This window comes from Musca domestica, unplaced genomic scaffold (assembly GCF_030504385.1).
Source record: "Musca domestica strain aabys unplaced genomic scaffold, Musca_domestica.polishedcontigs.V.1.1 10, whole genome shotgun sequence".
Taxonomy (NCBI): domain Eukaryota; kingdom Metazoa; phylum Arthropoda; class Insecta; order Diptera; family Muscidae; genus Musca; species Musca domestica.
In genome coordinates, this window is record NW_026712115.1 from 5,299,861 (window position 1) to 5,327,642 (window position 27,782).

At 32.9% G+C, this 27,782-nt stretch overlaps 2 protein-coding genes across 7 annotated transcripts in view; one reads left to right on the forward strand and one right to left on the reverse strand.

Annotated features, from left to right (window-relative positions):
* Positions 1-27,782, forward strand: part of LOC101888248 (tyrosine-protein kinase receptor torso) — a 257,277-nt gene that overhangs the window by 94,710 nt on the left and 134,785 nt on the right. The gene's annotated exons all lie outside the window — the stretch shown is intronic.
* On the reverse strand, positions 11,677-26,249 carry LOC131803875 (uncharacterized). Of its 4 annotated transcripts, none has more exons than XR_009342810.1 (7): positions 25,894-26,158; positions 25,451-25,643; positions 16,115-16,251; positions 15,895-16,060; positions 15,395-15,537; positions 12,031-12,259; positions 11,677-11,977 (listed from the first exon to the last, which is right to left on the reverse strand). XR_009342810.1 is itself a non-coding variant. In XM_059125691.1 (7 exons), exons 2-6 carry the CDS (start codon positions 16,248-16,250, stop codon positions 12,152-12,154), a joined length of 777 nt encoding a protein of 258 aa, XP_058981674.1. In that variant the 5' UTR covers position 16,251; positions 25,894-26,249; the 3' UTR covers positions 11,677-11,977; positions 12,031-12,151. The 4 variants fall into 4 exon arrangements, 2 of the variants coding, with proteins under 2 accessions (XP_058981674.1, XP_058981670.1); XM_059125691.1 differs by lacking the exon at positions 25,451-25,643 and adding an exon at positions 14,672-14,895 and having other exon boundaries at positions 25,894-26,249; XR_009342811.1 differs by lacking the exons at positions 25,451-25,643; positions 25,894-26,158 and adding an exon at positions 23,746-24,457.

Sequence of the window (27,782 nt, forward strand, 5' to 3'; positions counted from 1 at the left end):
TTTTCTGTTTTGAATATTTGCGAGAGTTGGAAATGAACAAAGTAAATAAACGGCGGATATTTATAAGAGATTGTTGCAAAAGATTTTTTGCAATACATTGTTGGTTTTTATTTTAACTGGTGATGGTTTTATGGTACATAGTATTCTATAAGAATCGTATAGCATAAAATAAATGACAGAGAAGAAGAAACCATTCAAGCACTGTCGATTACAATTACAAAGAATTTAATGTTAAATTAGTTTTTTAATGGAATTTTAATTGTAATAAAAATTTTTGAAAATAGATTTTCCAAGATATTTTTTACACCCCTAGTCGTATGACTATTGAGATACATATCATACTCAGAACTCAAATATCAGGAGAAGAAGGCCTACACATCCCATTATTGTACAGGGTGAGATAAAAAAAACTGCAACAAAGTCAAACCTCATAATTTTTACATTTTTTTTAATTTTATTGAATAAAAGCAAAAAATGCCGGAAATAGCATCAAATTTTAGAACAAGTTTAGATTTGTTCGAATTGGTCACCTTTGGCACGAATTATGGCCTTCACACGCTGCCCGTCACACGCTGCCCGAATGTTGCTCTGCGGTATTTTGGTCCATTCCCGGCGAAGCGCTTGCTTAAGGTTATTGACATTTTGGTATTTTTTAGTGCCAACCTAGCTTTACAAAATACTCCAGACTCAATAGTCCAACGGATTGGTATTCAGAGACTTTGGTGGCCATTGCGGCCAAAATGTTTGCGCGCTCAAGGCTTTAATACACCCTCCAAAATATTTTCGAGATAATATTCGGAATTTATTCTGATGCCACGGTCGATTAATACGAGCGGAGAGCGATTATCGGCGGTTATGGCGGCCCACACCATCACCATGGCCGGCACTTGAATTCTGATGGCCAACCGAACAACCGGTGCACATTTTCAGCTGACCTCCTTGGCAAGTAAACACGTTCGTTTTGTTTGTTTACAAACTGCTGGACAACGAATGTTTTCTCATGGGAGACAACCAAATTCGGCAGTTCACCGCTTTCGGCCAAGCGAAGCAACTCTTTAGCTCTTTTGAGTCTATTTTATTTCTGTTGCGGTGTGAGTTCTTGCACTTTTTGGAATTTCAATGGCTTTACCCCGAGCTCATTTTTCAATATTTGCCGAATGGAATATTATGATATATTCAGCTGACGAGCCATTTTCGGCCACTGTGACGCGAATTTCGATCAAGTCGCTTCTTTTCGAACCATTTCTGCTGATGTTGCTGTTTTCTTCCGTCCACTTCCTTGACGTCGGGCTACGAATACGAGCGATGGTACGAGACACATAAGATTTATTCACATTTAAATGCTGGAGTACTCAGGGTATTATGAGTTTGTGCATTTATGTGTAACATGTAGAAGAAAGCTAAATAGATCCATCCGAAGCGAAATAGATCTATCCGAAATAGATCGATTGATAATCTCCATAGAATCGCATTCTGAGTCGATTTATACATGTCCGTCCGGCAATTTATCAATGTATTTTGGTGACCAAAATGCAAGTCACATTCATAGTCCGGTTTAGATAAAATTTCCCACAGATTATTTGTTTGACCCAAGGACGAACCCTTTTTGAAATTGTATAATAGGATCCGATTTGGATATATTGAGGCAAATTGAGCTTAGAATTAAGTTTTTCAAATTTTGTGATAATCGGTTAAAATGTTGCTAAAGCTCCCATGTATAATGTTCATCCGATTTGTTATTTTAGACTCCCATAGCAATAATATGAAAAGATATCAAATACAGCTTGGAGAGACCTCTGCCAAATGTTATCGCCTCAGATTTGGATATAGCTCCCATACAAATCTTTATCCGATTTCATGTTTATTGCACATCAAATGGTTAATATCAGCCCAATTGGATGGAATTCTGCCACTATATGCCAAGTTCAGCCTTAAAGCAACTTAAAGCAATCTAATAAAGCTCAGAAATCCCTTTAATATCGAGGTCGGTTCAGATTTATATATATATATATATATATATATATATATATATATATATATATATATATATATATATATATATATATATATACTAGCTGAACCCGGTGCGCTTCGCAACCCCTTTTGATTTTATATATATATATATATATATATATATATATATATATATATATATATATATATGTATATATATATATATATATACTAGCTGAACCCGGTGCGCTTCGCAACCCCTTTTGATTTTATATGCATTCAAAATTTTATTTACGAATATATGTTGGTTAAAAAAAAACAAATTTTATAATTAAAAAAAATTATTGCACTACTTTAATGCGTAAATATACAAAACCATTAGAAAAACAGTAACATGACATACATACACGAAGGGTTTGTCCTTCGGATTTATTTATTTCATAGCAAATACCAAGCGTGCAGTAAACTGCAATCTTTTGAAGTTGAGTGGCATTTCTGTTGCAATTAATGAATTCGAGATAGCAACATACTTCGCCGTAATAAGCGTATTTCAAATTAATTGTTGTGTTGTTTTTTAGTGTTAGCCTAAGGCGTTGTGGGTCAATGGTTCTTATTAAAATCATATCCCAATCTGATCCGATTTAAATATAATTTTAAAAAATTACTTTTACACCAAATTCCGCCACACCTTTCATATTTCATTGAAATTGGTGCGTCAAATACGTGAAATCGGCCGAGAATATATATATGGGAGCTATATCCAAATCTTAACTAATTTCCAATTAATTTGTCACATTTATTATTGTAACCACACATTTGTTAGCTATACCCAAACCTCAACTGATTTCAATAAAATTTGGCAATTTTTTCTGGTGCCAGATTTCGTCTTTCTCGCTTTGGGTGCATCAAATATGTGAAATCGGCTGAGTATATATATGGGAGCTACAATTAAATCTGAGCGTATTTGAATATAATTTGTCAAATTTATTTTTGTACCAAATTTGGCCACTCATGCCGAATTTCATTGGAATCGGAAATACGTATCGTGTTTTGTGCATCAAATATGTGAAATCGGCGGAAAATATATATGGGAGCTATATCCAAATCTGAACCGATTTCAATATAATTTGAAAAATTCATTTTTGCTCCCGATTCCGTTACTTATTTTAAATTTCATTAAATTTGGACATACATATCTTATTTGGTCCACCAAATACATGAAATCGGCCGAAAATATATATGGGAGCTATATCCAAATCTGAATCGATTACAATATAATTTAGCAAACTTATTTTTGTTCCAAATTCCGTTACACATTCCAAATTTGTAGACTGTATCTTTAACCGATCAATAGATATGTGCTTATAAAATCTAAATTTTTGGGAGCTACCTCCGATTCTGATGCTATATCTCCAGTTCCAAGTGGAAATTCAAAAATGTATATAGCCTATGTTACTTTCAGGCGATGTTGCAGTATATATGGAAATTTTCAGAAAAATCTATTCAGCAGTTTTCGAGTCCATAAATTACAAACAAACAAACAAACAAACGTACAAACATTTTCCTCTTTTATAGATATATATATATAATATATATATACATATACATATATATATATATATATATATATATATATATATATATATATATATATGTCCAGAGACAGTTTCGGGGACAGCAAAATAATTAGAATTTGAATGGATTTTATAATAGTACTTTCTTCAATATACAGGTCTAACTCGATTTCGATTCAACATTTTTAATTGCTAGGCTTGTGGGGCCCTTGATATATCTTGTGACATATTTGGGAACATTATATACGTTGTGGTAATTTTGAACCATTGTCCTTCAAACATTCACAACGTATAAGATCAAATGGGTTGCCACCAAATTGTTAAATTTATGTAGCATTGCGTCATTTTATTATCGGCGTTGATAGAAAACGAATCAGGCGCTGAGAAAATTAGACAAACAGCTGACAAACTGAACTAGTCTGGTTCTAGTTCACATCGTTCCTTTCTCGGAAATGAATTGAACTCGTTTGTTTTATCAAAACACAACACAACATTTTACAAACATTTATAAAATAAATTCAATTAAAACTAGTCCGCAGGTGTTGAAGCAAAATAAAATACCCTACAATGGCATTACCCAGGAAGCTGGTGAAATAATGATAACCTTTCCTTCCGTTATCACGCTGGTTTTAATCATGGCTTCAATGGAACCGAATCTACAAATTTTGCATTGAAACGTTGGATTGAATATGGCAAAAGAGCTTCAATATGTCACTGCCGCAAGGACATGGTGAAAATCTCAATGGAAACGTTTGTGAAACGTTTTCAGCCGATAATTGGTTGAGAGGTGTTGACTACGGTTGTCATCCAGAGTACCCGGACAAAATTTGTCCAGCGCCACCACCCACCATTAATGAATATACATATTTGAAGAGAAAATCCTCCGAATGTTCAGAAAGTTCACAGCAAAAACGTGGTTGTTCCCTAGCTTTGCGGGATGATGCGACAATTTCAAATACTTTGGAAATGGAAAACTCACTCGACGATGGTGGTATGCACTCGGAACACCATTTATTGAAAAAAGTCCCTACCTTAAAGCTGCATAAAATCAATGTAGATTCCAATGATTCACCACAAAGTACTGGTGGTGGTGGTGTTATATAAAAGTCCATTGACTATAATGCTACTGTGGCTGTACAAATTCAACTTATATGGAATGCGTTGCCATGTCCGACAGTTGGAAAAAATCTTCTCACTAATGGTTTTATAAAAAATACCAAACGTATGCGTTTTCAAACTAAAACCATACTCTTGAGTCTTTATTATACCCTTCACCACACTGTGGTACAGGGTATTATGTCTTTGTGCATATGTTTGTAACAGGCAAAAATAATCGAGATAGACCCATGGTTCCTTTTGAGAATATGCATAGAATCACTTTCTGAGTCGATTTATGCATGTCCGTCCGTCTGTCTGTCCATGTTAAATTGTAAACAAAGTACAGGTCGCATTTATGATCCGAATTGGATGAAATTTGGCATAAGTCACTTATTTGGCCCAAGGACGAACCCTATTGAAATTGGGAAAAATCGGTTCAGATTTAGATATAGCTCCCATATATATATTTAACCGATTTAATGTAAACGGTCCCTATATATCTTTCGATTTGCACGAAATTTGGTACAGCCTAATCATTTAGGTCTAGAATGATGTCTGCCAAGTTTCGTGAAAATCGGTCCAGATTTAGATATAGCTCCCATATATAGTTTCGTCCGATTTCATGTAAATGGTGTACCAAAATCCCTATATATACTTCGATTTGCACGAAATTTGGCATAACGTACTGAAGTGAGCCTAGAGTGGTGTCTGCCAAGTTTTGAGAAAATCGGTTCAGATTTAGATATACCTCCCATATATAGTTTCGTCCGATTTCATGTAAATGGTGCCCCAAAGTCCCTATATATCTTTCGATTTGCACGAAATTTGGCACAACGTACTGAATTGAGCCTAGAGTGATGTCTGCCAAGTTTTGAGAAAATCGGTTCAGATTTAGCTATACCTCCCATATATAGTTTCGTCCGATTTCATGTAAATGGTGCCCCAAAGTCCCTATATATCTTTCGATTTGCACGAAATTTGGCATATCGTTCTGAATTAAGCCTAGAGTGATGTCTGCCAAGTTTCGAGAAAATCGGTCCAGATTTAGAGATAGCTTCCATATATAGTTTCGTCCGATTTCATGTAAATGGTGCCCCAAAGTCCCTATATATCATTCGATTTGCACAAAATTTGGCATAACGTACTGAATTGAGCCTAGAGTGATGTCTGCCTTGTTTCATGAAAATCGGTCCAGATTTAGATATAGTTCCCTTTTATTATATATTGATTTTAAGTAATTGATGCACCAAGGAACCAATAGGCTGATAGGAACAAAACGTTCTGAAATTAGTATAACCTAACCTGTGACAAATTTGTTTGAAATCGCTTAATATTTGGATAGAGCTTCCATATATATATTTTCGACCGATTTCAAGTAAATTGACATCAAATTTTGCACAACGTACAAAATTGAGCATAGAATTACGTAGTTGCGTTTTGTAGAAGTACAGACATAGCCCAACGGATGACCTATTTATATTTGTTTGAAGTCGATTTACATACTTTATGGATAGATCTAGGTAGAGTCACATTTAGATAAATATCACATATTTTATTTCATCCAATTTCATGTTAATAGTCCTGTTTAATATACCCATAGTGGTGAAGGGTATCATAAAGTCGGACCCGTCCGACTTTACTACTTTCCTTACTGGTTTTTTGTTATATATTTGTGTGAATTAATTAATGTTCTTTAGTTTTTGTATAAATCGGAGAACTTTATTTTGATATATTATTAAAATAAATGTTGAGAAATAATCAAAAAATTTGTTTGCAAATTCACAAGTTTTTCTCTTGTGTATGAATACAGAAAAACATCCCCTATTTATTATACCCTTCACCACACTGTGGTACAGGGTATTATGTCTTTGTGCATATGTTTGTAACAGACAAAAGGAAAGGAGATAGACACATGGTTCCTTTTGAGGATAGGCATGGATCACTTTCTGAGTCGATTTATGCATGTCCGTCCGTCCTTCTGTAGATGTTAAATTGTAAACAAAGTACAGGTCGCATTTATGATCCGATTTGGATGATATTTGGCACAAGTCACTTATTTGGTCCAAAAACAAACCCTATTGAAATTGGGAAAAATCGGTCCAGATTTAGATATAGCTCCCATATATAGTTTCGTCCGATTTCATGTAAATGGTGTACCAAAATCCCTATATATCCTTCGATTTGCACGAAATTTGGCATAACGTACTGAAGTGAGCCTAGAGTGATGTCTGCCAAGTTTTGAGAAAATCGGTCCAGATTTAGATATAGGTCCCATATATAGTTTCGTCCGATTTAAGGTAAATGGTGCACCAAAGTCCCTATATATCATTCCATTTGCACGAAATTTATATATAGTATATAGTAGGCATATAGTACTGAATTAGGTCCAGAATGATGTGTGCTAAGTTTCGTGAAAATCGGTTCAGATTTAGATAAATCTCCCATATATAGTTTCGTCCGATTCTATGTAAATGGGGCACCAAAGTTCCTATATACCTTTCGATTTGCATGAAATTTGGCACAGCGCACTGAATTAAGACTAGAATGATGTACGCTAAGTTTCGTGAAAATCGGTTCAGATTTAGATATAGCTCGGATGCGGGAGTTACACTTAATTATTAACAGGTGCTTAGGTATTCAAATATTATTTAGTAAACCATTACCACACTGGAGGGCGGAAATATAGGGGTGATCGCTTTGAAATGCTCCATGAGGTTGCAGTTATGGTCAAGGACAACGCCTTTAATTTTCGGTGATGATCAGATAATAATTTTGGGCTGAAGTGGACCAAAAACTTATTTTTTTGTGTTTTTACGAGTCGATTTGTAGGCCACAGGCCGAATAGCACAACACAACCCACGGTGAAGGGAATCTAGACAAGCACTTAGAAGGGCTGTACTGAATATTTGTTTACCTCTAGTCGGCCAAGAGGGTGCAAATATTGCGAAATATTGCTCAAGCTCAGAATATAGAACTACAGGAATTCAAATTTTCGTTGAAGTTGTGTAGGGTATCATATGGTCGGCCCCGTTCGACTATACTGCTCGGCTCACTTGTTTTTAATCTATTTTTTTTTTTACTTATGGCTAAAATATCCTCCGTCACTTCAAAATTTTTATTTCCGCCTCAAAAAAAATCTTCCCAAAAAAATAAAAACACAAAATTATTAAGTTTATGGCAATAAATAAATTAATTATACAACAACAAAAAAATATAAAAAATGTTTTATTATTATTAATTGGGTACTAAAAAACCGATTGGATTATTAGGATTCGAGAAATGCGTTTAAGAATCACTATTGCCGTCACTTGATGCTGACTCAATTAATCGGCTATATCTTCAAGAGTAGATCGGAATAACAAAAAATATGACACCGAGAATGGGGGCCTTTGGTGCACCTTTTACATAAAATCTGACAAAACTATATATGAGAGCTATATAAAATCTGAATCGATTTTCTCGAAACTTAGCACATATCATTCTGGACCTAATTCACTACCCGGTGCCAAATTTCGTTCAAATCGAAATATATGAAGGGACTTTGATTTTCTTTTCGCGGTCTTCAAAGTCTCTTTATAGTATCCAGAGTTTTATTAAGTTGATTGAAATAAGTAGTGAATATATTTTCATTTATAATTTTGTTTTTTAATTTTTTGGTTCAACATTACAACAACATTTTTGACATTTATAAACCGATTGGATTATTAGGATTCGAGAAATGCGTTTAAGAATCACTATTGCCGTCACTTGATGCTGACTCAATTAATCGGCTATATCTTCAAGAGTAGATCGGAATAACAAAAAATATGACACCGAGAATGGGGGGCTTTGGTGCACCTTTTACATAAAATCTGACAAAACTATATATGAGAGCTATATAAAATCTGAATCGATTTTCTCGAAACTTAGCACATATCATTCTGGACCTAATTCACTACCCGGTGCCAAATTTCGTGCAAATCGAAATATATGAAGGGACTTTGATTTTCTTTTCGCGGTCTTCAAAGTCTCTTTATAGTATCCAGATTTTTATTAAGTTGATTGAAATAAGTAGTGAATATATATTCCCTTCTTACGTTTATAAATTGAAAGGCTTTTTCGCGGTTTTTCACTATTTACATTGTGTTTTCGTTGCATCGGGGGTTCACAATAATCACACAACACCACGTGTGTATACAAAGTTCAATAAGTTGTCGTTTTTAAACGACATTTAATACACATTCATATAAAATTCCATAAGTACCCACCTCAACCACCCAACAGAAATAATATAATCGATTTCATTTCCATTGCTTTCCCTTACTATATACTTCATATAATCCATTGAAAAGCTTATTTCCCCAATTTCAGGATACCAGTCTTATCGGTTCAACCAAATACAAACAGTATCAAATTTAGTACACAGTAGTACGAACCCAACCCACTTAACCCAAACATACACCCCACAGTGATCCTAAATCCAAGTTTCAGGATTCCAACTCTATTGGTTCACCCACGATTCAAATTGTACCAAATTTAGTACATAGTTGTACCAATTTGCAAAACTTCTTACATGCCCAAATCCTACACCCCCACAGTCATCCTTAATACAAGTTTCAGGATTCCAACTTTATCGGTTGACCCACAATTCAAATTGTACTAAATTTAGCACACAGTAGTACGAATTTCCAAAACATCCTACTTAACCAAACCAACACCGCCACAGTGATCCTTAATCCATGTTTCAGGATTCAAACTCTATCGGTTCACCCACAATTCCAATTGTACCACATTTAGTGCACAGTAGTACAAATTTCTAAAACTTCCCACATATCTTAATCTTACACACCCACAGTGATCCTGAATCCAAGTTTCAGGATTCCCTCTATCGGTTCACCCACAATTTAAATTGTACCAAATTAAGTACACATTAGTACAAATTTCTAAAATTTCCTACATATCTCAATCTTACACCTCCTCCTTAGTAGCCAAAAGTATTAATTTCTTAAACCGAATCCTGAACCTAATCCTACACCTCTGCAATGATCCTGACTCCAATTTTCATTGTTCCCGCTTTATCGGTTCACCCAAATCTAAATTGTACCAATTATAGTCCGATTTAGTACTTTTCGTACACATAAGTAAACAATTCCAAAATTACGTACAAATCTCAATCCGACGGTAATGTTAATTTCAAATTTCAGGATTCCAGCTCGATTTGTTCCTCCGAAAAAAAAAAGTACCAAATATATTACTTTTCGTACCCATGAGTCACTCTTTCAAAAACAATCTCTTTAAATAGACCCTACATCTCAACCCTAATTCGCATTTCAAATTTTTAGCTCAATTCATTCACATGCTACGAAATTGTACCAAATTTAGAACTTTTCGCATACTTATAGTTCGAATGTCCAAAAAACTCTTTGCTATATATATTTTACACTCCATCAGTGACCCTCATTTAAAATTTAAGAGTTCTACCTTTACCGGTTCGCCAAATACAAATGTTATCTTATTTAGTACTTTTTGTACCATTCTAGTACGAATTTCCGAATTCATTACATATATCATATATAGCATATACCTGTTACTTCGTTAGCGAATGTGGGAATAATTTAAACATATATTAACATATTATGTTATTTTCACAAAATACTGCATATGTCAGAAAAACAAATAAATCTGCACATTAATATCTACCATAAAATGAATTTGAGTACCATTTAGTACTCCGCAACCATCCAACAAAACTTCCTGCATACCCCGATCCTACACCCCCACAATGATTCCAAATTTGAGAATTTCAAATCTATTGGTTCACCCACAATTCAAATTGTACCAAATTTACTACACAATAGTACCAATTTCCAAAATTTCCTACATACCCCAATCCTACACTTCCACAGTGACCCAAAATCCATGTTTCTGATTCCAACTCTATAGGTTCACCCACAATTCAAATTGTACCAAATTTAGTACACAGTAGTACCAATTTCCAAACCTTCCTACATACCCCAATCCTAAACCCCCACGGTGTTCCTAAATCAAAATTTCAGGATTCCAACTCTGTTCTGTTCACCCACCATTCAAATTGTACAAAATGTAGAACACAGTAGTACCAATTTCCAAAACTTCCTACATACTCCAATCCTACACTCCACAGTGATCTTAAATCCAAGTTTCAGGATTCCAGCTATATCGGTTCACCCACAATTCAAATTGTACCAAATTTAGTACACAGTAGTACCAATTTCCAAAACTTTCTACATACCCCAATCCTACACCTCCACAGTGAAACAAAATCCAGGTTTCTGATTCCAAATCTATATGTTCACCCACAATTCAAATTGTACCAAATTTAGAACACAGTAGTACCAACTTCTAAACCTTCCTACATACCCCAATAATACACCTCCACAGTGTTCCTAAATCAAAATTTCAGGATTCCAACTCTATCTGTTCACCCACAAATCAAATTGTACTAAATTTAGTACATAGTAGTACCAATTTCCAAACCTTCCTACATACCCCAATCCTACACCTCAAAATTTCAACATTCCAACTCTATCGCTTCACTCTCAATTTAAATTGTACCAAATTTGGTACACTTAGTACAAAATTCTAAAACTTCTTACATACCCAACCCCACAGTGATCCCAAATTCAAGTTTCAGAATTTCAACTCTATCGGTTCACTCATAATTCAAATTGTACCAAATTTAGTACACATTAATACAAATTTCTAAATCTTTTACATATCTCAAGCTTACACCTCAACAGTGATCCTGACACCAAATTTAATGATTCTAGCTCTATTAGTTCACCTAAAAATCAAATTGTACCAAATATAGTACCATTTAGTGCTCATAAGTATTAATTTCTTTAAGTTATTGTAAATAAGTAAGTATTTTTTGGGTACTGTATTTAGTTATTATAAGTTTTCGGTCGGTTTTATATTACCATGAAGTGAATTAAGAAATGACAAATTAAATGAAATGAGTACACGAAAACGGCTAAAGATGTATTTTATAAAAAAATATATATAAGTACTATAATAATAACATAAGCCAAAATAAATTAATAATGAATATTTTTATTCATAAAAAAACACGTTTTCAATACTTATTAAAGAATAGGCTTTAAATTTAAATTAATCGTCAATAAAAATTTTACAGCATTCATAGAATTAATAAAACATGATAAAAATATTTTGAAATAAAATTATTGTAATTGTGTGTGCGTGTGTGTGAACATATCCCATACATGGGCAAGAGTATTTCATATGCATGAAAAGCTTATATCACTAAAAAAAGTAAGAAAACACTGGGTCCGTGGAATGTTGTGGCGGTGACTGTGTGTTGAAAGTGGGGAAATCTGAAAAACAAGCTGTTAGAAACAGATTATAAATTAATACTAAAACTTGTTACCAAATTGTTTAATTTCCTCGAACGGCAACTTTTTTTCGCTGGTTGTCTATCCATGTTTTTAATTGAGCCGGTGTTCTTTTACATAGGCAGATATTTTTTTCTATAGCTGCTGCACATTGCTTTATGGAAGGCAACTTCTCCAAGGCCAAAATATCTCCAAATGTTTCTTTAACGGAATCAATTTCAGCACTGCTCCACCTCTTGCGTATTGTCCGTCCGAAAGGGGATGCTAAAATATTGAAAATATTGTTATTTGTGTAGTACTAAGTTGGTTAAAATACAGCTAAGTAATCAAAAATATTAAGAATTATAGTTTCTACAATTTTTACTTACTACTACGTCTCTTCGGTTTTACCATATCTGTTTCTGAATCTTCAGAGTTTTCCTCCAAACCTTCATATTGCATACTCCCTTCGTTATCAGAAACTATATTTCTATTAGAATTACTAGTTTCGATACTATTTTGCAAATTGCACCCAGCAGCCGATAATAAAATTTTTGACACGCTTGTAATTTCGGCTACTGGCACCGGTACCCTATATATGCTTTTGTGGATGTCTTTGTGGTGGCCTAAAAAGTTAGCAAGTCTATCAACCGTCGATTCTTGCACGTTCAGCAATGAGGTATATGTTGCTATGTGTTTTCGCAGTTTTGTGCCTCTAAGTGTATCGGGAATCAATGCTCCACACTCTGATGCAAATTTTCTCAGCAAAGGACATGCTCTGCAGTAACTTTTTGCTAAGCTGGACTTACCAGGCGCACTAAATATATATGGATTTGTCTTGGAAATGCCAGCCTTTTCTCTGAATTTAAGAATAATGTTAATGGACTTAATACACAGTGGGTCGAGCAAAACGCTCACGGTTCTTCCTAACTTTCCCCGTAACGTGATTCGAACGAATTGTTTGGCGAAATTAATGGATTGTTTAGAGATATTTTCCAACATGCCAGCTTCTACACAATCAGTTATTTGTTCCTTTTTATTAAAGTTTTCAATTGTTAACCTTTCAATTTCCCCAGCTCTTCGTCGATTGAATACTTGGATAAATATTAATGTAGATTCCAAAAGTTTTTTCCAGGAAATGAAATTGTAGTTTAAGCATAATTCGGCGAAGGAATCAAGCATTATAGTTCTTAAATAATCATACAAAATTTTGATATCGTTTTTACTTGGCAAGTCATTAGTTTTTGTCCTTTTCCGATTTTCGAGATCTTCCAGAGCTTTTTTGTTGATTTGTACGGGTGTTTCCTCTACCCAAAGAGAAATAAAATTGTCTAAGTTACATTTAGAATCTTCATTTTGACATTTAATAAATTCATTTCGTTGTATCCGTGCGCATTTTTTTATTAAAGATGACAAGGATGTGGCAACAGCTGGCGTTGCGAATCCTTTATCAAAGGTCCACTTTGCTGTTTTTCGAAGTGCCTCAATAGCATTATCGAACAAATATGGTTTGAATATATCTTTCAATTCGGTTATCTCCGGCACAATTTTCATAAATTCTATTTTAAATCTACCCAAAAGGCGCATGTTTGCTCGGATTTGATCATGGTGGTGACTTTGAGAAAGTTTTTCGGATAATCTGTTACCATATCGGATAATTAATTCGTCGAAACGTATTGCTTTGGTTATGTTATCATTTCGGAGAACAGGAAATATCGTTGTTTTCATTGCAGGACTCGCAACATGGTGTATATATTGAGTTAATTTTCGCCCTTCAATAAAATTTGATCTGGAGTTGTGTTTTTGAACACATTTCCTACTGTGTTGTCGTGATGCAAATTTTGTATAAAATCCTTTACATTTTGGACAGCATATATAGTCGTCGGCTTTTCGGTTTGTTTTTTGTTGTTGTCGTCTAGATACAATTAAAATACCAGTGTTCTGATCACTGCATGTATTGTGTATGAAATCTCCTTGTTTTCGAATGTCTTCAATTAATTTTAAACGTTCTTTGCTCAATTTGGGAAGTGCCATTGCTTGTTTAACTAGATTTTCGTTTTTATGTTTTAAGAATAAATGTCGAGCAATTTTGCACTGCAATGTTTTGCAATACATGCAAAAATGTCTTTTTAGTTTTGATTTTGAAAACGGAACTCTTAACGAATCTATCTGAATTGGAGCGGTGTTAACTTCTACAATGGAACTTGTATTTACTGTTGTATTTTGTAAAGATGAATCCGGTAGGTATTCTGACACAGATTTGTCATTATATGGCATAGAGGAATCAAAACTTTCTGTAGCCAACGTACTTCTATTACCTGATGATTTAATAGCAGTAGAATTTTTTAGTCGTTGGGTTTTAAGCACTGCATTTTTAAAAGAAACAGATTCGCCACTTGATGAAGTTTCATCCCACGTTGACTCTGAAGTGTCCGACAATATATGATCACTTTGTTTGGAATGATTTTCAGATGAAGGAATTTCAATACCAGTCACTTTCGTTATAACAGGCTCCGATTCGTCTAGTAGTGTGTCATTTTTGTTACTTTTAGAGGGATTATAATCTTTCGAGTTCATCGTGCTTTTTTGTAAGACTGTAGAGTTCTTAAGATGCCCTTGTTTTTTTGCCAAACTTACGTCAAAAGCATTTAAAGAACATTCACTACCAGAATTATATATTATTTCGTGATTTCTTACATATGATGAATAATTTGAATCTTCTCCCGATGTTTCGTGATGGTTTTTATTTTGTAGTTCCATTGAATTGTCATTTATAATTTCTGGTTCTGAACTCTTCTGGACATTTGTTGTAGAATTTGGTATACATTTATTTACTTCATATGTAGGCTTTTGGTCTACATGTTTTGAGTGACTTTGTCTTCTTTTCATTCGCTTTAATTCCAGAAGTTTCTTTTTGTCATCTATAGAAAAACTTTTTTTATTTTTGCTCGTATATAATTTGTTTACATCAGATATTCAAATACTTTAAATGTTTAAGATCGTCAATAACAACAAAAGGGTTATGCGCTAGTATGCAATTAAAAAATTATTTTCAAAGTAGTGTTTTCTTCATAACAAATTTATATTATGAAATGTGGAAAATTATATATAAATTTATAAATGTTTTATCATTTTTCTGTATATTAATGACAATCTCAGACACCTTGTATTTATATTTTTGAAGTAATCATATGTGTATGTAAAACATGTGTAGTGTAAATTAAATTCCAAAACGATAACGTCATGGTACTTCCAAATATAGTAAAATGATTAGTTGTGAATTAAAATTATCATCATTGTGTCGAATATGTCTACGCTAAATAACTGTTTGGGAAGCAATATATGTTTTTGTTCAATAGTGTATATGTCTTATTTTTTAAAAGTAATATACAAAATCCATATATTGATTGACGAACTCACCATAAGATGCAATTAGTTTTGCAGAATAAAAACCACCTCTATATTTCACAACACAATCACTGCCTTGGAGTTGTGTTATAGTTTTTGAGTTAATAACAAAATAATCATCAGTGTCGTAAGCAACCAAGCTAAAAGTTTTTAGGCTGTAAACAATGAAAATGTTAATAAAACTACGCAACAACAGTTACATCATGGGTAGGCATAGATATGGGTTATATAACATATTCCAAGTAAGGTTTTATAATCAGGTGGTTCTTGTTTGATTATTTTATTTAGAATAAGAAGGTAAATAAAAACTACTTCTTTTTCTTTTCAAATATCTCTTATATGTATTAAACAAGAGAAGAACTACACATATTTGGAATCTATATATGAACCAATTTGATCTAAACTTATTGCATATCTATACCAATTCGTGCAAATTTATAACTAAATCGAATATAATTTATTTTAACTGAAAAATTGTGCAGGTTCTTGTAAAAATATATATACTAACTTACCTTTGTAACATTTCATTATTTATGGACGATGACATATTTTGTATAGAATCCCTTACAGTTTCCATCGCTTGTGATGAATAAGTATTCTTTTGTTTTGGCTGTGTTTCTTGCCTTTTGGCTTCGTCTTCTTTTATATTCTTTAAATTAGAAAGTTCTTCCTTGTTGTCTAGGAAATGAAACTGTCAATATAACTTTAAATACACCTCTTACATTAATTTACCGCTTTTTGCTATTATCGTTCCCAGATAGGATCCGCCTTTGTATTTAAAAATATATCCGTCCCCGTCAAATGGTTTGGTTTTTTTTGTGTCTACGACACAAAACTCGCCATAATTATATGACACTAATGAAAACATACTATATAAAAACAAAAAATAAAAATATAATCGAAAAGCGATAATAATGCTGTTAATATTGATGTGAGAACCAAACTAAAATATTTTCAAAAAATTTATGTTTTAGGTTGATTTTCGGCTTCTCCTGATGCTTGAAAACATATTCTTTAAAAATTTTCGCCTTCTGTCGATGCTTGAAAATTTTTTTAAAGAATCCACGTCTTGTGTTGTTTTTTGAAAATTATTTTAAAAAAACCTACGCCTTGTGTTGGTTTTATATATTTTATAATATATTTTTAAAACAATCCATCCTTTGTATTGGTTCTTGAAAAGTAGTTTTAATAAATCCAAGCCTTCTCCTTGTCCTTAAAAAATATTTAATAAATCCATTGACTTGGATTTTTTTTAAGAATATTTGTTCAAGCATCAACAAAATAGATGTTTTTTTTGAGAATATTTGTTCAAGCATCAACAAAAGTCGTGCATTTCTTTAGGAATATTTTTACAAGATTTTTTCACAAATATTTTTACGTATTCCTTGAAAAATCTTCTTAAAAAAATATACGCATCAAACAATATTGAAAAAAATCCTTTTTTTTTAATAAAAAAATCAAGCGTGAACTTTTTTTTAAAAATTTAAGAAGCAAAAATATTTTCAAAGACGTGGATTTATTAAATAATATGTTCAAGAGCGTGGATTTATTAAATAATATTTTCAAGGACGTGGATTTATTAAAAATGGTTTTCAAGGGCGTGGATTTATTAAAAACTATTTTCAAGGACGTGGATTTATTAAAAATTATTTTCAAGGACTAACTGAAGGCGAGGGTTTATATAAGAATATTTTTCAAGGCCAACTGAAGGCGAGGATTTATTACACAACATTTGTCGAAGGATTCTTATAAATATTTTTAATTCTTGAAATCTTTAAAAAATTCTAGCATCAAAAAATAGTTTTTAAAAAATTCTTAAAAAATCTACGTTGATGCTTGAAAAATATTTTTTCACAAATATTTTTACGTATTCCTTGAAAAATCTTCTTAAAAAAATATACGTATCAAAAAATATTTAAAAAAATCTTTTTTTAAATAAAACCAGTAAGGAAAGGACGAAAGTCGGACGGGCCTGACTATATGATACCCTACACCACTCTGTGTATATGCAGGAGGTGCTATTGGAACAACATAAACTCAAATAAAAACATAAACTAAAAACAAACTAAACTTAATGCAATTTGGACTAAATTCAGTAGCCTGTGCAAAATGTCGTTGCAATCTGACACACATTGGGTTTTCGTGCACTATATAGATGAAATCGGCCGAAAATAGATATGAGAGCTATATCTAAATCTGAACCGATGTCAACAAAACTTAACATATGTTAAAATATACTCAATTTGGTACGTTGAGCAAAATTTTGTCGCAATTGGATAAATATTGGGGGTGTGGTGCACCATTTAGATGAAATCGGGCGAAAATATATATGGGAGCTATATCCAAATTTGAACCGATTTTAACAACTTTTAACATACGTTATTCAAGGCTCAATCTAGTGGGTTATACAAAATTTCCTCGCAATCGGACAAATTTTTTGGATATTTTGGACCATCCGATAAATATTGGGTATGTGGTGCACCATTTAGTTAAAATCGGCCGAAAATATATATGGGAGCTATATCTAAATCTGAACCGATTTCAACAACACTTCGTACATGTTATAATAGGGTTATGTTGGTACGTTGTGCAAAATTTCGTAGTAATCGGACAAATTTTTTGGACATTGGTACACCTTTTTGGTTAAATCGGGCGAAAATATATATGGGAGCTATATCTAAATCTGAACCGATTTCAACAAAACTTAACATATGTTAAAATAGGGTTAAGCTGGTACGTTGTGCAAAATTTCGTGGCCATCGGATAAATATTGGATCAATATTGGATCGGATCGGCCGAAAATATATATGGGAGCTATATCTAAATCTGAACCGATTTCAACAAAACTTCATACATGTTATAATAGGGTTATGTTGGTACGTTGTGCAAAATTTCGTAGTAATCCGACAAATTTTTTGGACATTGGTACACCTTTTTGGATAAATCGGGCGAAAATATATATGGGAGCTATATCTAAATCTGAACCGATTTCAACAAAACTTAACATATGCTATAATAGGGTTAAGCTGGTACGTTGTGCAAAATTTCGTGGCCATCGGATAAATATTGGGTATGTGGTGCACCATTTAGTTAAAATCGGCCAAAAATATATATGGAAGCTATATCTAAATCTGAACCGATTTCAACAAAACTTCATACATGTTATAATAGGGTTATGTTGGTACGTTGTGCAAAATTTAGTAATCCGACAAACTTTTTGGACATTGGTACACCTTTTTTGTTAAATCGGGCGAAAATATATATGGGAGCTATATCTAAATCTGAACCGATTTCAACAAAACTTAACATATGTTAAATATTGGGTATGTGGTGCACCGTTTAGATAAAATCGTCCGAAAATATATATGGGAGCTATATCTAAATCTGAACCGATTTCAAAAGAAAATAATTCACGTCATTCTAGATTAAAATTTGATTCGCTGTGAAAAATTGCGTCGCAATCGGAAAAACATTGGATCTTTGGTATACTATCAATTTCAATAGGGTTCGTCCTTGGGCCAAATAAGCAGGCTCGCCAAATTTCAACTCATTCGGACAATAAATGCGACCTGCATCAGTTCACAATAATACATGGACAGACGGACGGACATGCATAAATCGACTTAAAACGTGATTCTAAGTAAATCTGTAAAAGCACCTATGGGTCTATCTCGTCTATTTGTGCATGTTACTTACAAATGCACAAAGACATAATACCCTGTACCACAGTGTGGTGTAAGGTATACAAATCAAGCATCAACAGAAGGCGTGAACTTTTTTAAAAATTTAAGAAGCAAACATCAACAGAAGCCGTTGATTTTTTTAAAAAAATGTTTTCAAGGACGTGGATTTATTGAAGAATATTTTCAAAGACGTGGATTTATTAAATAATATTTTCAAGGGCGTAGATTTATTAAATAATATTTTCAAGGACGTGGATTTATTAAATAATATTTTCAAGGGCGTGGATTTATTAAAAATTATTTTCAGGGACTAACTGAAGACGAGGATTTATATAAGAATATTTTTCAAGGACCAACTGAAGGCGAGGATTTATATAAGAATATTTTTCAAGGACCAACTGAAGGCAAGGATTTATTACACAATATTTGTCGAAGGATTCTTACAAATATTTTTAAATCTTGAAATCATTAAAAAATACAAGCATTAAATAATAATTTTTAAAAAATTCATAAAAAATTTACGTTAATGCTTGAAAAATATTTTTAAAAAATACTCGCCTCAGTTGATCCTTGAAAAATATTCGTTAAAAAAAGATACGCTTTCAGTTTGTCCTTGAAAACTATTCTTTAAAAATGTTCGGTTTCTGTTGATGCTTGAATAAATATTAAATAAATTAAGTGTTGGTTCTTGAAACTTATTCGTTAATATATCCACGCCTTCTGCTAGTCCTTGAAATTATTCTTTAAAAAATACACGCCTCAGTTTGTCCCTGGAAAATATTCATAAAAGAATACAAGCCTTAGTTGGTCCTCGGTAAATATTCATAAAAAGTACAAGCCTTAGTTGGTCCTTGGAACATATTAGTTAATAAATCCACGCCTTCAGTTAGCTCTTGAAATTATTCTTTAAAAAATCTACGCCTTCAGTTGGTACTTGAAAATAGTATTGCAGAAAAATGTATTTCGATTCAAAGCAAAATTAAATGACACATATTTCAAATCCAATGAGTTTGGTCGTAAGGCACTCGAATAAGTTCGTATAGAATAGGTATGTCTGGGTACTTTTCCAGTAATATTTACTCAGTAACTTCATTTGAGAGAGTAAGGGAGAAAATACTTTTCCAGACAAAATATTACAAAAACAAACACATAGAAAATTGTTTTTGTATGCAAAGCTAGTGTCAGTTTGATATGTCGTAAAATGCAAACAAAATACACAAAATATCAAAAATTTTATTTATTTTAAAAACATATATTTTTGGCATTTACACAATAAAATTTAAAAACATGAATGAAAATCTTAAAAATTCGTAATTCTGTAGCTTCACCGTCATTCCTCTGATTAGGACATTTCCAGCGATATGTGCAAATCTTACCAAAATGCTGGTAATCGGCAATAGTTCAATGAAATGGGATTTGTTGCTTCAAACGTTCCCAGTAGGGAATAGAAGTAAATTTTATATGAATGGGCATTGTGCTGCCGTTGTGATTTTTTTATTCCTGAATTTTATTCTACAATAGATGAAGCCCACACCAAGAATTCCATCCGTTAAAACGATATCACAACACATGTAATTTTTTGGTTTAGGGGCCGCCCTATTTATGTATGTATATATTTATACATATATGTAAAACAAATAAATCCTGCGTTATTTATTAATTTTTTTTTTGTCTGGAAAATGAAAATAAATTTCTGATACAAAACAAGGCGTGGATTTATTGAAGAATATTTTTCAAGGATCGACTGAGGCGTGGATTTATTGAAGAAAATGGCCTTAGTCTAGTTTAGGCCCCTCGAGGATGGTTTTTAAATTTTTATCACATGGGGTCCTAATTACGACTGGGTCCTGATTTTCAATGGCAAACTGAAGGCGTATATTTATTGTATATTATTTGAATAAATAATGAAATAATAATGAATAAATTAAAAAAAAATCCACGCCTTGGCTCTGTGGTGCACCACTTAGGAGAAATCGGCCGTAAATATATATGGGAGCTATATCTAAATGTGAACCGATTTCAACAACTTTTAACATACGTCATTCAAGGCTAAAACTAGTGTTATGCAAAATGTCGTCGTAATCGGACAAAGTTTTTAGGCATTGGTACACCTTTTAGGTATAATCGGGCGAAAATATATGGATTTAGATTTAGATAAAGTCTGAATAGATTTCAGCAAAACTTAACATATGTTATAATATACTCAATTTGGTACGTGGAGCAAAATGTTGTCGCAATCGGATAAATATTAGGTCTGTGGTGCACCATTTAGATGAAATCGGTCGAAAATATATATGGGAGGTATATCGAAATCTGAACCGATTCCAACAAAACTTAACACAGGTCATTCTAGGCCCAATTTCATCCGTTCTGCAAAATCGCACAAACAAAATTTATTTCACGTTATTCTATATTAAAATTCGATACTCTGTGCAAAATTACGAGGCAATCTGACGAACATTGGGTCCTTGGTACACTATCGTAAAATCGGACGAAAATATATATGGGAGCTATATCTAAATCTAAACCGATTTTCACCAATTTCAATAGGGTTCGTCCTTGGGCCAAATAAATAAACTGTGCCAAATTTCATCTCATTCGGATCATAAATGCGACCTGCATTTTGTTAACAATAATACATGGACAGACGGACGGACGTACGGACATGCATAAATCGACTTAGAAAGTGATTCTACGTATATCCTCAAAAGTAACTATGGGTCTATCTCGTATATTTTTGCATGTTACATACAAATGCACAAAGACATAATAGCCTGTACCACAGTGTGGTGTAGGGTGTAAAAATGTCAATGAGGCAGGCCTGGTATAACTGATTGTACCCTCCTCCATTAGAAATCTTAAAAAATCCAAATTTTAATGGTATGAATAGATTTTAGCTATTTAAAAAAATCTTATGAACCTATATTGGACGAAAGGTTCTGTCAAGAAGTCGATGACAAATTTTCTTGATTCCGGTAGTCAATGATCAAAATTTCTTAAACAAATTGTAGATATCTGGTATACATTGAAAAAATATATTAACATATTGCAGGAAGCATGTAGATGATGACAAAATATTTTTATACCCTACACCACACTGTGGTACAGAGTATTATGTCTTTGTGCATATGTTTGTAACATACAAAAGTATTTTTTGTTTAAATTTATAATTTTTCAAACTTACCAGATATGACTGACATATATACCCAATAATTGCACTAAATCTCGGGTTAAGGCTTGATATTCGATTAACAAATTTTCAAAATTGTTAAAAAAATTGCGAAGTACAAAATTTGGACGCATTTGGATATTCCGTTCGCTTCATATAAGATTTATAAGTTTCCAAAATATTGACCCTTTGTGGGGAAGGTACTGGAAAAGTGGGCCGATATGTCCCATCTTCCCACATTATACTAGTTTGGTTAAAATATTAGCTTGCGCAAAGTTTGGTTCAAATCGGATAACCCTTTCGCATGATGTTATAAAATTCATATTCAGCAAAATTGTGACTTTTTGTGTGTGGGAGGTACCAGGAGTGGACCGATATTCCCCATCTTTGAACTTGATTCAAGTTTGGAAGAAATATTACGATGTGCAAAGTTTGGATGAAAGTGGTTACTGCCTTCGAGAGTTATCGTGCGCACCAGCCAGCCGGACAGGCACACAGACGGACGGGCATTTGTAAATCGACTCCAAATTGTCTGAAACGGATTTGGTCCAAAGGAACATGGGGTCTTAAACCAATATTTCAATGAGGCACATTTTTGTCGTAATAAAGTGTATATACCCTCATAAGCCTTAAGGCTGAGGGTATAAAAACTGACGTCTCTGGTAGTCTCTGATAAAATATTCCTAAAAATTTAATAGGCTCCTAGTAGTCGATGAGAAATATTCTTACAAATTTGTAGATATCTGGAAGGAACTAAAAAAAACATTCTTAGAATGTTGTAGTCCATAAAAAAATATTTTTAAAAAATTGAAAGTATCTGGTAGTAGCGGAAAAATATTATTTAACAATTATATGCCTCCGGTAATCTATAAAAAATATTCTTAAACAATTCTAGGCCTCTGGAAGTCGATTAAACAGATAGTATTAACAAATTGTAGGCATTAGATAGTCGCTGAAAAAATATTTTTGGAGTAAATATATACGCCATAGAATGCAAATGTTATTTTTCACACATAAGTCGAGGTCAATTGGACCCGCTAAATATTGACCGATCATCATGAATTCAGCTATACTTATTCGTTGACCATATCCCCTTCTCCGAGTAAAATTCCGTTATGTTTGGGTCATAATTGTGGCCTCTGGAGCGACCAGAAAAATAGACAAAAATAAACTTTTTGGTCCATTTGAACCCCAAAACATTAACCCATCATTACCAAAAACAGTAGGGGTCTTCTTTAGCCAATACCGGAAATACATATTAAATTTCGTGATGATTGGTCCATAACTGTGGTCTGTATCGTGTTTACAAATTATAATAGACAGACGGACGGACGGACACACATGTCTAGATCGACTCAGCTAGCCGAGATATGACGATCGATATGCCAAAAGGTGGGCCTAGGACCAATATTTCGCGGCGTTACAAACTTTTGGGGCCGCACAAAGCTATTATACAACCTAGTTGTGTAGGGTATAACTATATCATTGTCAAAGTTCCATCTCTCACTTACCAATTCAGTAAATCTTGCAGCGTAATTTTATACGGATCCTTTGATTTGCCATATCAAATATTTCATATTTTAAATCTTCAAAATTGACCGCCACAGCATTACATGCCCGAATTTGTTCAAGAATACCACTAAAGAAATAATGTAATGTTTGGACAGTCAAATAGCCATTGTGCTGGACATCTAATATGCGAAACAAATAATGTAACGATTGTAGTTCATGACGATTATGCAAACACAGAACGAAATCTAGGAAGGTATTCACCATCAAAGGTACGACATTCATCAAAAGACTATACCACCGTACAAACTTAGAAACTCTGAACTGAATAGGGGGTAACCGGAATGGCATTGCACTTTGGCAAACAGGCGACATTGGCAGTGGCAGCTTGCACAACTTTCAAGTAGTCGTTGTAACTAATCAATTGCTGACCCATTGGTGTCACTTGTGCACAATATTTTTCCAATATCGACCACAACGTATTCAATTCCTCATTATCCAGCAGTTCTTGTGACGTTTTTGCGTAGGTTTTGCCTTAGGGTTCATGGAAAATTTTCGGTACAGTTCAATATGTTGGATGGTTAGGATTTGGTTTTCCATTTGCTGAATTGGATTTATTGGCACCAGCACATCCACCACTGCTGCTGATTTTGAGCGGTGCATTTTCATCAAATTTATGCATTTCTTCTTCGCTGGGTTTCTTTGTTTACACTTAAAGATTTTCAAATGCTTTAATATTATCCGGATGCAATTCAAGTTATTTTTGTAATTTAATAGAAATATTAAATGTGTTTTTGTTTGTTTAAGAATTCTTTTACACACAGATATTTTATCTACAACTTTATGTAAACACAGGCTGTTACTATCAATTGTGTGATCTCTTTGAAATTGAATAGAGCGGGGGATTACTCTCTTGGTTTGTCAGACACATAGCCCATTTAACAGGTCATGTAAGGCCCATTTATAAGGTCAAACAGTAAGACCAGATGATTTCATCAGTGCTGTCAAAATGCGTTCTATTTTAAATTAATCGTTTGAAAGCGTAAACAACGAATTTTACATTACGGGGGTATTTCAATCAAAATGGAAGAAAATATTCGCTTCTTACATGATCTGTTATATGAGCCTTGAGGTCATGTAAGAAGAGAATATTTTGGTCTATATTTTTTCAACTTAGGCGTGGATTTATTAATTTATTTTTTCATCATATACGTGTTTTTTTTAATGTTTTTTCAACGTAGGCGTCTAAAGAGTGAACCATTATGATAATTTTTGATAGTGATAATTGCGGCCCAACAAGAAACCAAAAACAAATTCGGTTGAACAAACTTCCAAAAATACCGAAAATTTGGGGCTACCGCTATATGCAGCTTTACCAAATCGTGGACCCAAAAAAACCTTTTTCAATACCAAACATCCCAGGAGTAGTATATATGTTCTTTCTTTAATCTTGCGAGCGATATCGTGATTTTAACAGACGGAATATATACCTTATGGGGTCTTTGGAGAATATTTGAAGGTGTTGCAAACAGAATGACAAATTTACAAAGTTATACAAATATAATATATATGTCTGTTCCAGAACCTGAAAGAATGTAAAATGTTTTACTACGATAAGAATTTTTCCTTTATGACATCAAAAATAGTAAAACATAGTACATTCTTGCAGTACGGGAAGAGGCCAATAATATAAAATATTTTACTCACCTTGTATAAAGAACAAAATACCAATGGTACGCCGATAGTTGATGCTTGACTTGATTAAATTCAAAGAAAAATTTTCAAAGGTCCGCTAATTTGTCTGCGAAGTTAAAAATCCAATTTTATGGATGTGCCAGACATGTAATCTTTCTAATCTTGTTAGAATTTGTCAGGTTTTCTAGTGAGGATAAATCTCGTCCTATCAAAAAGAAAATTGATTAAATCACAAAAAGCAACGACAAAAATTGTGTATTTTTTTATTTTATGGCTGCTTTAAATGTATGTCTCCTCTTTGTAGGCTTGTAACTTTGCAAATATATATATACATATGCAAAGTTATAAATTGACATAATTTTTACAAAACAATTTGTTTGTTTACCACCAGCCGTCAAAATGTCGTCAACATTTTCAATACAAAATATAATATAAAATATAAAACGTTTACTTACCTTGTAAAAAGAAAAAAAAATGCTAATAGCACAAAATAGAAAGGTACGCCGTTGATGCTTGAATTGTATCGTTGCTGCTTGAATTCAAAATGATTGTTGATGCAGGTCAATTGATTTTATTAACCGGTAGCCATTTACGATTGTGACTACTTTCGACTAATAACCTGTAATCATTTACACATTAAAGCTTCATAATATGAAGCACTGTATCGATTTATCTTGTTGGAATTGTTCAAGTTTTCTAGTGAGGATAAATCACCCCCTCTATCGAAAAGAATATTTACAAAATCACAAAACGCAACGATAAAAATTATGTAAATTTATTTCTTATATTTGCAAAGAAGATATATAAATTAACATTACTTATTATAAAACAATTTGTATATTTACCACCAGTCCAAAAAATTTAATAGTACGTTTACATTGTACCGGATTCCGTAACCAAGTGGGTTTAAATTGTTATATGCCAAATAAATCCCCATAATGTAGGTTAAAACCATGGCATAATTATAGAAGGTAGTTTCATTAAAGATATCGGTATTGGCAGCGCTTTTTAAATTTGGAAATCATCTATCATTTTCAAATAAATTAAAAAATATTACCATAAACTTTTGTGCACGACCAGTGGCATATTTTTAATATATTTGAAACATAATATTGTCTAACAGTTCCGCGTACTTTTTCTTGGATAAACCATTTTAAAATTACAAATACTTATGCTTATTACATATATACATATGTATATTATTATATAATGATCATGAAATTCAAAATTTGTAACAAAAATACTTCTTGCCACTGAGCACATGTTGTGCGTACATTTCGAAGAAGAATATTTCCATTTACATTTTGAAAGCAGAATGTTGTCAAAGTCAAATTTATGAAAAAATTGTATTCGTATGTTGGCAAAGGATTACCTTGTAAGTGCCGATTAATATACAAAATATGAACCGTTTATATGCCTTGTAAAGTCGAATGCCACACTAAAGTGATTTCATGAAACAAATTACACGAAATTATGAGTTCTTAGATCGAGTTCCTCAGCTGAACATTTTTTTTAAATTAATGTAGTGCTGAACTCGATGTAAGGTCGCCTACTTTATCATGAAATTACTTTAGAGGGCATTTACATTGTTCTGGATTTAGAAAATTCAGTGGGTTTTAAAAAAGTTCTAATGTACATTCTGTTTTAGTGTGACAAAAAGAAAAAAATAGCCAATATATTTATTAGCTAAACCATTGCAGCATTTATACCCAACGTGTTTAATGATTAATCGTCATTTAATCATCATTTGGATAGTCATATCGATAATGTCATTTATTAAATCACAAAAAGCAACGACAAAAATTATATTTTGTTTTTCATTTTATGGCTGCAGCGAGGAATTTATGTAAATTTACGCTACAAGCCTACAAAGAAAAAAATGCACATATTTTTTTACAAAACAATTTTTTCGTTTACATCCAATCCATAAGAAATCGTCATTTAAAATCAAACAAGTAAAAACGCCGTTAAGTTCAGCCGAGCCGAACTTATTAACTCGCCACCATGATCTGGACATTAAAAGTACATGTAATCGATCGGTACTTTTATATATATCGTTGGTTGTGCCATGGTAATTTTTTGATAGGACGATTTGACACACGGCGAGAACGAAGTTACAGCCAATTTGCATAAAAAACGGGGCCATAATCCTCAAAATACCGGTACCGCTATATTGGGGCTGTCGTAAATTTTTATATGATATTTTTTGTGGGAAGATTTGCAACCCTATCTAAATTCAAAATACCGAATTACAATCAATTCGATTGAAAGTCAATTCGGGCTATCTTATAAAGTAGATGAACATTTATAATTCTCGCTTCAAAGACTTACCAAAAATCTTCAA